The sequence below is a fragment of the Euprymna scolopes genome, chromosome 4, assembly GCF_053919585.1.
Source record: "Euprymna scolopes isolate OS-2025 chromosome 4, ASM5391958v1, whole genome shotgun sequence".
Classification (NCBI taxonomy): domain Eukaryota; kingdom Metazoa; phylum Mollusca; class Cephalopoda; order Sepiida; family Sepiolidae; genus Euprymna; species Euprymna scolopes.
Window position 1 is genome coordinate 60870380 of NC_136485.1, and position 17253 is coordinate 60887632.

The 17253-nt window shown below is 38.0% G+C and overlaps 1 protein-coding gene across 1 annotated transcript in view; it reads left to right on the plus strand.

Annotated features, from left to right (window-relative positions):
* Window positions 1-17253, plus strand: part of LOC145267765 (uncharacterized) — a 49050-nt gene extending 31797 nt beyond the window's left edge. Inside the window, exon 3 of the mRNA XM_080123324.1 lies at window positions 16332-17253. Coding sequence (XP_079979450.1) covers window positions 16332-16755 — 424 coding nt within the window. The 3' untranslated portion in view covers window positions 16756-17253. The remainder of the gene's footprint in view (window positions 1-16331) is intronic.

Here is a 17253-nt window from a genome sequence, read left to right on the forward strand (position 1 = left end):
AGAGAAAAGAGAGATTACAAGTAAAACAAGCAAGAGTTATCTGTGCTATTTAATGAAACGTGCATGTGGAGAAAGTGGCTTACCGTTAAAGAGGCTACGCGTTTGTGCCTGCAGAGCACAAACTAAGAATCAAGATGGCGCCCGCATGCGTTTATGTGGAAAAAAGTCTCGTGGAATCTCGGAGAATCTCGTACCCTGATTCCATAAATAACGAGGAAAGAAAAGCGGGAAGTGAGACGATTTTGAGTCACGGAAATGAAGGACGTGTGTAAAGGGAGAGGTAGAAGAAAAGAGTGTGGTGAACGAAACAAACAACGACTCGGTTGAAAGTAGAGTTGTAACGAACACAAGCTATTCCGGCATGACGTCAGGATTTGACCCCAAGCTAATTCCCCTGTTTGATGGCAGTAGCACTGATCACTCAGTACAGGAATGGGTGGAAAAAGCAGAATTAATATGTCAGCTCAGTGGGGTGAAGCGTATAGAATGCGTGGTCCCAATGCGCCTCACTGGGGAAGCATATGCAGTATACCAGCAGTTGTCTGATGAGGAAAAAACAGATTTTGCCTGCATCAAGCGCACCCTTTTTACAGCATTTGCATTAGATCCAATTACTGCATGGAAGGAATTCATGGCCCGAAAATTACATCCGGGAGAAACGGTGGATGTGTACCTGGCTGAGCTAAAAAAGCTATCAGTCCTTTTTGGAGGGATGTCAGACAAAGGCTTGGTGTGCGCCTTTGTTGCAGGATTACCTAAGAGTGTGGAAGATCTGCTCTGTGCCTCATCCCAAGTGGACGAGATGGACATATCAGAAGTATTGGCGCGGGCACGAGCAATACTAAAGAAAAGCCCTAACACTATAGACCAAGTGGCAGCTGTACAACCATCACAGGTTGGATTGCAGGACCTGGGCGCAGTTACAACCTACTATAAGTGTGGAGGACCCAACCATTTGGCCCGTGATTGTCTTTCGTCATGTCAACCAACTCGGAAACTTGACGGGCCGCAGTGCTACAAGTGCAAAAAACGCGGACACCTGGCCCGCACCTGTCCGGGAAACGGGCAAGGGGAAGAAGCTACAGCGCCAGTCTTCTCCCCAGATCGTCATTGAGCAGGGCGCTACCCACTGTAAGCATACACATTAATGGAAGCGAGCACCTCGCGCTTGTGGATACTGGGTGCACCCAGACTCTCGTAAGCAAGATATGCTGTGCCACTTGGAAAGCAGAGAGAATTCTGGTACTAACTGTAGGCAGAGGTTCACTAGCCTCTTGTGGGGTGAGCATTATCCGTACAAGCATCAACGACGGGCCTGCAGTAGCCGTGCGAGCCCTGGTGATGGAGGGAGAGCTTCTCAGATACGACCTACTCCTGGGTATGGACTTGATTACACAACTGGGTGGAATTACCGTGGACAGAACCGACAAGGTACAGTTCTCCCGATGTGAGGAAAATGTTTGTGCTGCCATAACTCTCGACGAGCCTGACTTTCATGCAGAGTATGATAGAAACACCAATGCATGGACGGCGTCTTGGAAGTGGTCAAACGATCAGTCACCAATATCCTTGCGAAACTGGTTATCGGAATATCCCCCACCCATGTGGCTAAGGGAACAGTATCAAGAAGAACTGCAAACGTGGATCAACAATGGCTGGCTTCTTCCATACCCAGAGGATGAGCTTGGCCCCCCGCGAGGGCTGATTCCCTCGATGGCCGTCGTACAAGAGACCAAACAAAAGGTCCGCCCCATCCTAGACTACCGTGAGCTCAATGAGCATGTCGACCCATATACAGTAAGGGCTGATGTGTGTGCACTCAAATTAAGGGAGTGGCGATAGCAGGGTTCGAACGTGGCAACTCTGGACCTACGCAGGGCCTATCTGCAAATACGCATTGAGAAGAAATTGTGGCCATTTCAGACTGTGGAAATTAGAGGAACCCGATATTGTCTAACCAGGCTAGGGTTCGGTCTAAATGTGGCCCCAGGCATTATGACAGCAATCATGCATGCTATCCGGCAGCAAGATGAGGCAGTGCAACAGGCAACATCCTCATACATCGATGATATATTCGTCAATGAGAACCTCATGTCAGCGCAATCGGTTAGAATGCACTTTGAAAGCTTTGTACTGACATGTAAGGAACCAGAGCGTCTGTGCGATGGAGCAAAAGTTCTCGGCCTGCACGTGCGCAATAGGAAGGAGGGACTTTGCTGGAGAAGAGGAAGTCACGTTCCCAAGGTCCCATCAAACATCACTCGATGAACAGTGTTTTCGCTTTGTGGAAAGATGGTAGGCCATTTCCCTGTGTGCGGTTGGCTCAAGGTGGCCGTGGCAGCCATAAAGAGACGTGCAACAGCCGTGTCGTCGGGATGGGATGATGCAGTACACGATGTCACCCTAATGAGCATGTTGACAGAGACTGTGTCCAGAGTGACCAGTGATTACCCCGTTCAGGGAAAGTAGTGCGTCAGCGGGAATGAGTTCACGGTCAGGGTGGATGCTAGTTCACTGGCCCTTGGAGTTGCCCTTGCAGTTAATGATTCCATTATTGAAGATTGCCTGTTGGCTTCGGCCAGAGAATGATTCGAGGCACATAAACCTGGCCGAACTTGATGCCACATTGAAGGGCGTTAACGTGGCGCTTCAATGGCACGCCAAGATTCTACATATCATGACTGACTCGGCATGCACTCATCGGTGGATAACCGATGCATTAAGTGGAAGAGCACGGCTGACGACACGAGCATCGAGTGAGATGTTAATTCGAAGATGTCTTGCCACCTTGGGCAATACCATCACGGAGTACGACCTGACCGTGGACGTAGTGTTGATCAGGTCTGCGCTCAACAAAGCAGATGCTTTGACAAGAGTCCCTCAACGATGGCTTCTGGCTGGTGCTCGGAGAGATGCTGATAATCTGCAAAACACATGTGCAGCAGTTGTGTGTAATGTGGATGCAGTGCGCATCATGGACATTCATCGACAGTGTGGACATCCTGGCATCAAGCGGACACTGTACTTTGTCAAGATGATTGATCCAGGAGTAGAAAAAAAAGATATCCGAAGAGTGGTGGAAAGTTGCGAGGCCTGCCAATCCATCGACCCAGCTCCAGCACGATGGAAGAAAGGGGAGTTAGGAGTGAGTGGTAAGTGGCAGAGAGTGGGCATGGACATCACACACTACGGTGGCAACCACTTCCTTACCCTCATCGATTGTGGGCCTACACGTTTCACAGTCTGGAGACTCCTCGGGCGCCAAGACTCTTGCAACATTATTCGCCAGCTGTCATCCGTGTTCTGTGAAAGAGGTGCGCCCGATGAAGTGCTGATGGACAACGACCCAGCCTTTTGCAGCCATCAGATGAGGCAGTTCTTACAAGAATGGGGTGTGCGGCTGTGGCTTAGATGCGCTTATGTGCCTTCTGGCAATGGTATAGCTGAGAGAAGCCATCGCAGCATCAAAACAATTGCAGCCAGGAAGCAGTGCACCATCGCAGAAGCTGTGTACTGGTATAATCTCATGCCAAAGGATGGCGTCTCTCCAGGAACGGTGCCTGCAAACGCAATCTATCAGTACCGTGTCCGAGAAAAAGGAATCCACCCCGATACAACTGTGGCCACTGAGATAGAACGGAATCGATATGCCAAAGGGGATGCTGTCTGGGTGAAGCCACCAGGAAACCGATGTACTGACAAGTATAAACGAGGCACAGTGACCAATGTGGTGAGTCAGCAGTGTGTCCAGGTTGATGGCGTACCCCGTCACGTTAGGGACCTACGGCCGGCGACACATGTACCACCTCCAGTGGACGATGAGAGTGATTCTGACTCTGAGACGAGTGGGCCATCGCTTTGGTTTGCACCATCCCTATCAAGCAGTGACTCTGATATCAGTAACCTCCACAGAGATGAAGCCTTCCCCGACCAACAGGTGGTGGATGAGAGCGCACGCGAAGATGAGAGCAGCACTGTCCCCCTTTGTAGAAGCACCCGACGGCGGCGATCACCACCCCCCTGTCGTCTCTGTGATCATGAGATCAGGGGGGAGTGTGGAGAAAGTGGCTTACCGTTAAAGAGGCTACGCGTTTGTGCCTGCAGAGCACAAACTAAGAATCAAGATGGCGCCCGCATGCGTTTATGTGGAAAAAAGTCTCGTGGAATCTCGGAGAATCTCGTACCCTGATTCCATAAATAACGAGGAAAGAAAAGCGGGAAGTGAGACGATTTTGAGTCACGGAAACGAACGGACGTGTGTAAAAGAAGAGGTAGAAGAAAAGAGTGTGGTGAATGAAACAAACAACGACTCGGTTGAAAGTAGAGTTGTAACGAACACAGTGCATATATATATATATATATATATATATATATATATACACCCGGCGTTGCCCGGTCGTAAAATACGCATAAATATATTTCAGTTCATACAGAAACTAAGACATATGCATGCAAGTATTATGTTTTTTTTTGTTTTTTTAATTAGTTCTCATGCAAGTAAAAAAAAAATGTACTCAAACTGAGATCGAAACTAAACTTATTTTTTTCATTGAAATTTTCATTTTGAATAATAATTGAAGAGGTAAGTGCGAAAATACATGTTTATTTTTGTTTTGAATAAAAGACCATACATGAATAGACAAGACGTCTCTTATTACCCCACCACCACCGAGAGAGTAGGCCAGTGAACATGACAGCATAATGTCACTTCCTGATCAACTTGTAGGTATAGATAGTTTCTGGTATTCAACCATATGGTCACGCTAACAAGCATAAAAAAATATGGCTGTGTTAACGATTGTCTATGTATGTTTTCAAGAGAAAGAACAATTCTCCATTTGGATAATAATTATTATAATTGCACTTTGGGATAATTTTAATCTAACAAAATATAGTGAGTGAACTAGTTTTTGAACTTTAATTTCTATTGGAGAAAGTCGAATATTTCATTTTATTTATTTATTTTTTTTTACAGCAAAACAAACATCTTTTATATATTATTATTCAGTCCGTTCTTTTAATAATAAATAAAACTTTTCACTGAGTATTTCCAAATAATTTAAAGTTAGCATTTTTCACTTCGTTTTTTTTTTTTCTTTTTTAAATTTTACGAGCGGTGAATTTTCAATATTTTAGCACCGGGTGTAATTTATTTCTTTGAAATATATTTAAAACTTAAAGTTTTTGTTTTTATAACATTTTAACTGTAAATAATACATGACGGCTTTGTTTTACTATACGCATAGATTCGAAAAAGTTGTCAAAAAATAAATATATAAAAAATAAATGTTATCAAAGACGAGATAAGTTACTTTTCTACCAAACTGGATAAATTTTTAGTGTTTTTATTTAATGTAAAGTGTTTATTCGGCTCGAAAAACATACAGTGTTTATTGATATATTTGAAAAATGCAAATGGCGCCATGCTTGCTGTTGCACATGGTAAGTTTGGGAAAATGAGCTTAAACAAAAAGATTATGCAAAATACTGTTAGAAACTCACTCAATATATGTTACCGTGACTAGGCGGATATATATTCGGTTCCTAACAGTATTTTATATAATTTGTTTGTTTGAACTCATTTTCCCAAACTTACCGAGTTCAAGAGCGAGCATGCCGACATTTTTCTTTTTAAAATATATCGATAAACATTATATGATTTTCGAACGTTTTAAAGTGAGTAAAACCACTAAAAACCTTTCCAGATAGGTAGAAGAGTAACTTATCTTGCCTTTGATAACATTTATTTGGTATATATTTGATTTTTGACCACTTTTTGGAATCTATGTGTACAGTAATACAAATCCAAAATTTAATTTAACTTGGAAATACTATTTAAAATACATGTACGTACACTGCACCAGCACCCTTATTATCATAATAGTAATAATGATAAAAAAAAAAAAAAAACTGGTGTAGATGACATCGACTAGTGCCACACCAACTAGTTGTGAAGGGTCAGGGAGGATGGAAAGACAGAGGTGGGAGAGTATTAACCAAATCTCGACTAGAAGTGTCCAATTCACATCTGGTACCTTGAGGAGGCATTTTGTCACCCAAACCCCAGGAAACATCGATGCCAATGAAAAATCAGTGACGATGGCTATTGCAATAACATGCAATCATCTGCACAAGTGGTCAAGAGGTGGAGAACACTGGAAATCTGAGGAGACTTGTTGTCACTTGGTCTCCAGGGAACATCACAGGTTACTGCCAATGAGCGATCACTGATGATGGCCTCTCAGACAACTAATATGCTATACATTTTGCTGAAAAACATGGGGAAAAAATGGACATAGAAGAACAGAAAACCAAAACTTTAAACATAATTTCTGTATTTAAAGTAATAGTTATTTAAATATTTCAATATATAATCTTGCGGGCAAAATCCAGTTTCCCAATAAGGGGCACTCTGGATAGGAACAAAAATAATCTCAGTCATGAAAGATTTCTCCTCCGACCAAGAACAGAAAAGATAAAGTGTAACATCAAAACAACTGTGATCTTGTTACGAAGGCTAAAAAATATTTGTTTAATGTTTCTTTAATTGTTTGTCCCCTAAATTCACAATTCAGTTTTATCAGTATTAGATTGTATATTGCTTTAAAATTACTTAATTTTACATAGATAATATTTATATCTTATATTGAATAAAGTTCTGTTTCAGTATTAATCGAACTGTGTTCCTTTTTCTTTTGCAAAATGTATTATTGCGCTTTTTCAAATGGCCCTCATATAGTACTGACAGGCTGACAAATCTTACCTACATTGTCTGCAGACATTTTTCAGTTAACAGGCCTTCTTACTCTCTGTGGCTGTGATTGCACCTCTTTTGTAATACAAAAATATTAGAAATTAACGCGGACCTTTTTAACGTAAAGAACTATTTAATATCTTCCATCGGCCGGTGGTCTGTTTCTTTACTTCATGTTCATTTTTGTGATATATAAGTTGGCAGATTTGCCGTTTAGTTGTACAAATAGCCTCCAACCCTGTTTGCCCCCCCCCACACACACACACGAGAGGACCTTTGTGACCTTCGGGCCAAGATCAAAGCTGGCAGATGCTGCATTGCTGCAATCAAAGACCATTGCCCTTGCGGCAAATCACTATCCAGCTCCCATTTCCCACCTCTCGGGAGCTGGTCCCCTTTTCTCTCCCCCCCCCCTCTCTCCACATTAAAAAACGGCTTTGTTCCTGATTTGCTCAGTGGCAAAGCAAATAAATACAGCCAACCCTGTTATCAAAAAAAAAAAAAAAAAAAAGAAAAAGCGACGCGTTGGGTCGACACTGGCATAAGAAGTTTGTTTATATTTACGTGATTATTGAAAATGTAATGATGTGATTAAAATTTTATTAAAATTAACCACGTTGTTTTAGAAATAAAAAAGAGAGAAATAATGCAAGATGTAGTTTTAAAATGATTAAACGCGTTTTATTTTTATAATTTAAAAATAGAAACATTGAACAATATAAATAAAATGTTGGTTTTGTTCTCGAAAAGAAATAATGAAAGATGAAGTTAAATATTGAATTCTTGCGGAGACGAAGGAAGTGTGGTTATCCTTTACGGAGATGGTCCCGACGTCCGCCTCGTTCTGAGTTTGGGGAGAGGCCGTCTGACGTAGGCGGTGTGGAGGCAGAAAATTACCCTAACCCTAAAATATGCGATATGTCACAGACAGATGCTTTTACAAATATTGTGGAGCAAATCACAGAATTTTACAGGGTTAACTAACCACGTGGAAATATTCTCATCATGTGGACTGTTTTTTTGTTTTTAAATTCTAATTATTTGAACTGTTTATTTTGTAAAATTCCAATTATTTGAACTGTTGAATTATCAGAAATTTGAACTGTTTAATTTTTTTAAATTCTAATTATTTGAACTGTTTAAAATAAAAAAAATAAAAATTCTAATTATTGGAACGGGTTTTTTTCTCCTTAAGTTAACAACTGGGCACTTTATTGAAGGGGTAATTTTCTGCCTCGACACCGACTACGTCAGACGGCCCCTCCCTGAGCTCAGAACGAGGCGGACGTTGGGACCATCTCCGTAAAGCTTATCCGGAAGTGTTTCCGCGCATCATCATATCTGAGAACAATATAAAATGTAAAATCAAACCAAAATCTTATTTGTATTGTTCAATGTTTTAAATTTTAAATTATGAAATAAAACATTTAATTATTTTAAAACTTCATTTTTTATTACTTTTTTATTTGTTAAACAACATATTATTTGTATTGTTTAATGTTTTAAATGTTTAATTATAAATTAACGCACATTGAATCCTTTTATTTATTAAACAATGTGGTTAATCTAAAATAAATTATACGTAAATAAATTTCTGGATATATACCGGTGACGACCCAACGTGCCCCCTTTTGTGATAACAGACTATATTTGTACAACTAAACGGCAAAGCTGCCGTATTTTGTAACTATTCTGTGCTTTCACCTAACAATTTAATAATAATAAAAAAAAGATATCGTGAAGCTTGAATTTAACCTGAAAAAAATCTATTAAAAAATAGCCCGAGGGCAAAAGTGCACAAGCACCACAAAGGTTTCGTAACCAATTACAATTTCGAAATAAATTAAAACAACAAACGGTTTTCAGATAAATAAAGATTAATAAATAATCACTATAAATAAAGATTTATAAACAATCACTACTGAGAAAATGTGGGAGATTTTCACATTTTTGTTGTGTCGTCTATTTCCGTGCAGCAGCCATCTCAATCAAGAACTTGCGAATGACGTGAAAAGTGCTCCATGCAAATATTTTTTTTTTTTTAATTAAACTATTTTGTATAAAATATTGTACGTGAAATCGATTAAAAATGTAACCGAAACTAACACGGATCTTTTTAACGTAAGGAACAGTATTGCGTATTACACCGATCCGTGATCTTTTTGTTTTCGACTGTGTTATTCAACAAAGCGTATACATTGGGTTTTTTCCCCCTATTCTTTTTCGACAAACGAATGAAAGAAAGAAATAGAAATTCTTTATCCACATTGGTATTTTTAATTTGGATAATAATAATAAAAAAATATATCAACGCATTTTGCCCCACTGAAGTGTTCATCTTTAATAATTAAAATGGTAAGTGGAAAAATACGGATTAATTTTGATCGCGACATTAGGAATCTTGTTGCTGAAATTGAGTTCCAGTTCGGGTTTGCAGACGAGAAAGCGGTGGCAAGGCAGAAGTTGTCTCCGATAATTATTTTCCACTTACGGCACTAAATGAAAGGCGGTTTTTTCGTGAATATTCTGTAATTGACGCTTGAAGATAGCCAACAAGAACATGACCAAAGCATTAAAAACGTGGGTATTAAGTACTCCTTTGGCGTTGAGTTCCATGGCGACCAGCATAAAAAACAAGCGTCGCTCTCTTCCTGGCGCATGCGCACGTACAGACATTTTACAGACATTTCTTTTGAAATTTCTTTTTAAATGACGACTTTTTATCGACTTTTTTTTTTTTTTTTTTAGCATTTGCGGATGGGTAAAAAACAAACAAAAAAAATAACTAAACCATATACTGATAATTTCTCACGTTTACAAATATTTTTGACAAATAAATATTTTCAAAGTCAAGATACTGAGAAATTATCAGTAAATGGTTTAGTTATTTTTTTTCGTTTTTTACCCATCCACAAATGCTATTAAAAAAAAGTCGTCATTTAAAAAGAAATTTAAAAACAAATGTCTGTAAAAGTGAGACATTATTAATAAATGTTTAGTAACTTTTTTTCTTTTAATATTCATAAAGAGTAAAACCCTTTTTTTTTTCAAAGTAAATAAATAAATAATGTGACAAATAATCGTTTAGTTACTATGACAACGTCAGTAAATAAAAAATGTTATGTGCGCATGCGTCAGGAAGGGAGCAACGCATGTTTTTTTATGCTGGTCGCCATGGAACTCAACGCACAAGGAGTACCAAAACGTGTTGTCATTATAAACTATTTTTAAAAAGAAAATATAATTTTATTATAAACTATTCCAGTAAAAAACTGTGAGCAATTACATTGAGTATTTGTAAAAAAGAAAAAAAAAAACGGAAAAAAGTTATATTTTCAATAATAAAAAAAACATATTTGTTATATAAAAAAATTAATAAATGATTGATTTTCTTATGTTCATTATAATGAGGAACCCAACCCCGCCAGTGAACCAGTGGTCGATATTCAATTACAGCAACAAAACTTCCCAATTATTAGGTTGAGAAGAAAGTTCTTGCAAAATTTTTAATTTTGGATTTCAGATGATGTATTTTCAAATAAGCTTTCGTTATAACACCTTTACTGTATTTATCATTTTAAAGAATGTGTAAATTGCAATCGTTTAAAAACAATTATGTCTTTTCAGAATGTTGAATACAAGATAGAAAAAAAGTTTGCACACTTTTTTTTTTTTTTTACACAGTGATCACCACTTATCAAGGCCCGGAAGCCACTCAGGGATAAGGGTTATTGCAAGTACATTACGTTAGTGTGGAGATTTGATGAAGTGTTTACTTAAGGGGGCGGTTCATTAGGAATTTGTTAACATTAGACTTGAAGACATCCAAGTCGTAGTCCAGAGGGAAGCAGGCAGACGGAACAGAGTTCCACAGGCGTGCAGTTCTAAGAAAGAAGTCTTATTTCAATTCAAGCTAGGCTGAAAAGGTGCTGAAACAGCTCATGATATCAATGAAGCGTTTGGCCCAGTAAACACTACTGAATGCATAGCACAATGGTGGTTTAAGAAATTTTGTGGTGGCAATGTGAGTCTTGAAGATGATGAGCGTAGTGGTCAACCATGGAATGTTGACAACAATCAAGAGCTTTATTTGAAGTAATCCATGTACAATTGCTTGAGAAGTTGCTTCTGAATAAGATGTAATGTATACAATGATTTCAAACCACTTGAGAGAGATTGGAAAGACAAAAATCTTGAAAAATAGGTGCCTCGCGAATTGAATGATAACCAAAAGAAATGTCATCTTCTCTTCTTTTACGCAATAAGAACAATCTGTTTCTCAACCAGGTTGTGACTTGCTATGAAAAGTGGGTTCTTTATGACAACCAGTGATGCTAAGCTCTGGTTAGATGCCAACAAAGCTCCACGACATTTCCCGAAGCCAGAGTTGCACCAAAAGAAGGTCACGTTGACTGTTTGGTGGTCTGCGACCGTTCTCATCCATTACAGTTTTTTGAATACAGGCAAAACCATTACTGCAAAGAAATACTATCAACAAATGGATGAAATGCACTAGAAACTTCGACAACAACACCCAGCATTAGTCAACATAAAAGGTCCAATTCTCCTCCATCACAATGCCCGACCACACGTTGTTATACCAACCCTACAGATATTGAACAAATTGGGCTACAAAACTCTGCCTCATCTGCCATACTCTCCAGACCTCTTACTAGCCGGCTATCACTTTTTCAAGCATCTTCACAACTTTCTGCATAAGAAATACTTCAAAGGCCTAAGCAATATCAAAAACGCCTTCAATGACTTCATCGCCACCAGAACGCAAGATTTTTACATTACTGGCATAAATAAACTTTTTTTGCATTTTTTTTTTTTTTTTACACAGTGATCACCACTTATCAAGGCCCGGAAGCCACTCAGGGATAAGGGTTATTACAAGTACATTACGTTAGTGTGGAGATTTGATGAAGTGTTTACTTAAGGGGGAGGTTCATTAGGAATTTGTTAACATTAGACTTGAAGACATCCAAGTTGTAGTCCGGAGGGAAGCAGGCAGACGGAACAGAGTTCCACAGGCATGCAGTTCTAAGAATGAAGCTTTGTTCATGGAATCCACGTTTTGATTTAGGCACAGATAAAGAGTGGGGGAAATTTTTCACAGTGGATTCAGCTAGACGGGTGTTTTTCGTGAAAGATTGGCGAGGGGGGACCAGAGATTGGAGTTGCATTGGTAAAAGTGTGCTGATTCTGATGGTGCTTATTTCAATCAATAAATTTTTGTTTGAGCTGAGATATGTTCATCTGAATTTAAAAGTTAACAACTGCAAGAACTTTCTTGTCAACTTGATACCTCAATTTCTATTAAAAAGCCCTATGTGTATATTTGGAGGGTCCCATTTAGACCATTTCAATTTGGGTAAGGTATTTTGTTTTTAGGACGAGCCGGTTTCAAAGAAATATTTTCAGTGGAAAAAAATGTTTCTAGGTTTATAATTAGATTTTAGAAAACAAGAGATGTTATACAATAAACAAAATAATGAGTTCAGAAAGCAAAAATTCACAAAAGAGATATTTTATTTATGTTTCAAATGAAAGATTGCATCTGTGACAAGCATGCACAAAAGCGCGCATGAGTTGTGTGCCAGTGTATGAGTCGGGCCTACCTGCAGCAAAAAGCGAACTTGGGAACTTTAGCTTGCAAATCAATAGTCTACCAATAAGCTACATCTGCTCTACTCAGAGGGACAATTGACTTTTACCCAACAGTTATAAAAAAAACAAGCCGATAAGTCGTTCAGGGGGTGATTGAAAAATATTGCTCTGATAACGTGTCTCACGTAACTGCATTTTGTATCATGGTGTGTCCATTCAGCGAGATTGTTCGGTGTTGCTTTGGAACGTGACATATTAATTCAACAAGATTGTTCAGTAGCGTGTCGTGTTGGTCGACGGTGTTGTTTGAGAACTTGTGTGTCGATTCTACGATATTGTTCAGTTACACGTTGATTCTGCAATATTGTTCGGTGTTTTTTTGGCTCTCCCTTTTCTCCCGTGATATAAAATTATTGAAGGTTTGTGAATATTTTTGAAGAAGTCAAAGGCGATAATTTAAGGGTTGTGCATTACATGGCTTTGAAATTTGTAATCAAAACTTCTACGTGCAATTATACAAATTATATTTCATTAAAAGTTGTTAATTTGAGTCAATGTTCATTTGTTTTCATATTATAAAGAAAATTCAGTAAGAAAGATTTGAAATATTTCAATGAGTAAGCTGATACACATTGGCAGACGATAATGAGAGGATTAAATGATGTGTGTCTGTGTGTTCATTAATGTTTGCCTGTGTATGTATCTCACGTTGACACATAGTAACAGGCTCAAGGCCCAATGGAAGGGTACTAAGGCGACACTGACCTGTGGGTTTCAGCTCAACTGGTTATGCAGAAAAGTATGGCGTATTGGGTCGAAGCGGCTCTAGAAGGACCTCTATTCAGTCATGGCTGACAGAACAAAAGCATGCTACCTCCATGAATAAAATAAAGAGTTCTGCTCAAAATTCAGTCCAAATTCCTAAGTTTGACAGAAACATTTCTGAATTTGACAAGATACACCTGAAACGTTGTGAAAATCACACTCAAGATGAGAACAGTAGTCCGATGAATTCAAATAATACACCTGAGCAAATATTCAAAATCATATAGTATTCACAGCCTAAATAAGATCTTGGTATCGCTAGCACACACTATCTTTACCAAGGAATGGTGCACACTCTACAAGTGATGTTACCTCAAGTCATGCACGAAGCTGGATATTTCATCAGACTAGATAAATTCTTGTCTTGGAATCCAGCAAGCCCAAGAAACCATGAAGAAAGATATAATATAACATATTTAAATGGCCAACTGAGGAGAGGAAAATTATGTTCTCAACTTCTTTACTAACACCAGTATATGAGAGATAAATAGTTTTTATGGATTATTTGAATATCTATGTATTTCATGTAGAGTTCAACTGTTAGCCTTATTGATTTCTAAGAATTTCGATTGAAGGAAAATGAAACAAAAAAATAGAAAGTGTTCTTTGTAAGTGTGTAGAATTTAATTAAAAGCTATACTTTCTAAGGTAATCTTTATGACAGTATTTTCAAACATAATTGAACATCACATAATTGTGATCATATTCTAATAAATTTCTTTAATTTAAATTTGGAGCTTGAGATGAAGAAAAGTCGATTTACTGCAAAATTAATGAATTTACATTTGGGATTTCTTTTTCCTATTTCTATTTCCCTTATTCATTTCCAATTTTTTTTTTATTTCTCTTTTGTTGTCACCTGGAGAGTTGAATGTTGCTGCATTCATGGATATACTTACTTATGTTTCTTTAGGTATTTCTTATTTTAAGTATCTTTTATTTTTATTTAACTTTTCAAAAACATGACAGAATGTATTATTCTGTTGGAGGTTAATCCGATAGGATGGTTGTGATACAGAATGGATAAGAAAGAACAAGAGCTAAAGAATATAGGCTTTATTTACAAAAGACGCCATGACAGCAATTGTACAAGGGAGGTAACTCTTCCTAACTTCCGATTTGTCCAGGGAACTTAACTAACATAACTATATAACATAATTATAATATACATTTTCATAATGTGTAAATTCATAACATTTGGTTGTATTGAGATGACGTTGTTCTTAACTTACATGCTAAAAAGATAAATAATAAACTTTAAAATTATCTGAAAGCTTGCTTCTTAATTTATAGTAATCAGAATTGTCAATTAAGTAACCGGCAATTGTCATTATTTACGACTTTCAATCTATTATAATTGAGATCATTTATTAGTTTATTTTATTTATTTATTTATTTTTGTACATCTTCCTCAGGCAATATTATACGGTTGCTCCATATCCCCTGCATGGAGAATGGGCGTATCTCAAAGGGCATTCTTTGTAAAAAGCTGGCATTTGTGCAGAAGTCCACCAGCTGTTTCTAACTCTGATATGAGGTTGTTGTGAGGTGCGACATGAAGGCAACCAACATTGAGTCCTAGGAGATCATTGCAAATGACCAGAATGAAGAGGAATCTTAAACCAGCATCTGAAAACAGTGAAGAAGAAACTATTTAGAAGCTTATGTACAGAAATGAAAACACCACTACCAAGAACCCAGGGATCACAGATGTTTGTGACCTTTGTGAGAGAACCTGCTATTCCTGCATTAGTTTCTTCAGCAAAAAACTACACTTCTCCAGCCAAGCAGACAGGCAGGACAACTATGCTATGATTGCATCAACCATAGTCGATTCTGACCACTGAAGGCCTGCTGCTTCCAATTTAAATATATTTCACTTTTTAGGACAATTACTGGAGCTCAGAACTGAATAAGTCATTCTATATGAGCTTATTCGTAAATATTTCACAAATAACATTTTCTACCCTAGAATAAAGAAATATCTGAACATTGAGGCAATCTATATTATTTAATTGGAATTCATTATTGAGATGATTATTATTTATATTAATTTAATTATTGCAGACTATTATCCTCATCTTAGTTGTTGTTTCATAACGTTTCAGCCAACTATTCCTCTGCCCTTTGGGGCCCGTAGTGCAATGGATAGAGACGTCAAATCTCTACAGTTCCAGGTGAGAATTGTCTGAAGATAGCGGTTTCAATCCTACCCAAAACCAGCCAGAAGCTTACTTGGCCAAAAAACATGGTGAGATGACAACAACTATGGATGGCAGTAATTGGTGAGAATGCAGTTAGGAGATTCAGTGTTCCTATCCCGTCGCAGTTACCACCTGACGAAGGCCAGATGAATAGTTGGCCGAAACGTTGTGAAGCAACAACTAAGAAAGATGAGGATAATTGTCCGCAATAAAGATGAGGATAATTGTCTGCAATAAAGATGAGGATAATTGTCCACAATAAAGATGAGGATAATTGTCCACAATAAAAATGAGGATAATTGTCTGCGATAAATAAATTGAGCCAATCACTTTATTTTCCCTTGAGGTTTATTGTAGAGGAATTGTATTTATTTATGATATTTGTTTTTATTATTTTAGCAACTTTAGTATTGGATCAGTTATATTAGTCATATTTGTTTAATATTTTGTTCTTTATCCACAGATTACATTTATAGTGGAGAATAAATGGATTCCTATAATTAAGTGCAATGGAAACATTTACACAAATCGGACGCGTAGGTTAAAACATAGAATGCCCACTGAACCAAATATCCTGCCTACTATCACAATAGTCAAATCCGTACTTTTCGCCTATCCAGGTCACATTAACAGCTCAAAAAACAATATATAGACTACAATCATCACCAACACAGCACCCCCAACAAGACAAGTACGTCTTAAGACTAGATAGTGTCTTTCTCTACACATTATTACATGCGAAACTTACTGTAGGCCTAATCAGAGAACACATCTCATATAATAATCTACACCGCTTTAATCTTTTAAGATGGGTGAGTCTGCATTTTCTAGAATTTCTAATTTAAAAAAATATTAATGGAAACACATGCAAAACAGAAATCTTACTCTTGCGAAGTATGCCCATATGCATGTGCCAGTGGCTATGCTCTACAACGACATGTTCGAACACACACTGGAGAAAAACCTTATTCTTGTAAAGAATGTGGAACAGCATTTTCTAAGAATTTCAACCTGAAAGAGCATATGCGAATACACAGTGGAGAGAAACCTTATTCTTGTGAAGTGTGTGGCTGTGCATTTGCACAGAATTCTTACTTAAAAATCCATATGAGAACACACACTGGAGAAAAGCCATATTCATGTGAAACATGTGGTTCTGCATTTTCACGGAATGCGCATTTAAAGCTACACATGCGCACACATACTGGAGAGAAACCTTATTCTTGCCAGTCATGTGCAACTGCATTTTCAGATAATTCGAGCTTAAGAAGACATATGCGTACACATAGTCGAGAAAAACGTAGATCAGCTAAATATAACTTAAAACAATCTACGCAAACATGTGTAGATGACAAATAATACCACCATCGAAAATCTGGAGGGATGCAGCTTAACAAATCACTGAACATCTGGAAACATAAACCATCAAACGCACGCACATACGCACACACATGCACGTATATCCACATACACACACATACACGCTCGCGTGTGCAAACATACACACATTGATGACGTCACTTTCTTTTAAGTGAAATCCAGATATGCGCAGTCAGAACACTGACTCCGGTATAAAAGTCAACAACAACGTTCAACTTCATCTTTCTTCCCTTTTGCCTTGGTTTGTCAACCAGACAAGTTCGCATCCACAGCTTGTGGCCTGAAGACACTTCCACATGGCCAACTGCTACCATGCACGCGTGGCTTTACTGAGATCAACTCTCTCTCTCTTTCTTTTTCTACTTGCTGGACTGCCATTTCTCTTTCCCAATGCGCGTAGTTTCAACAACTGAACCAAACACGTGTTCGACCTAAACCATTTATTTTTAACAGAAAATAAACATGTTTATTTTATTA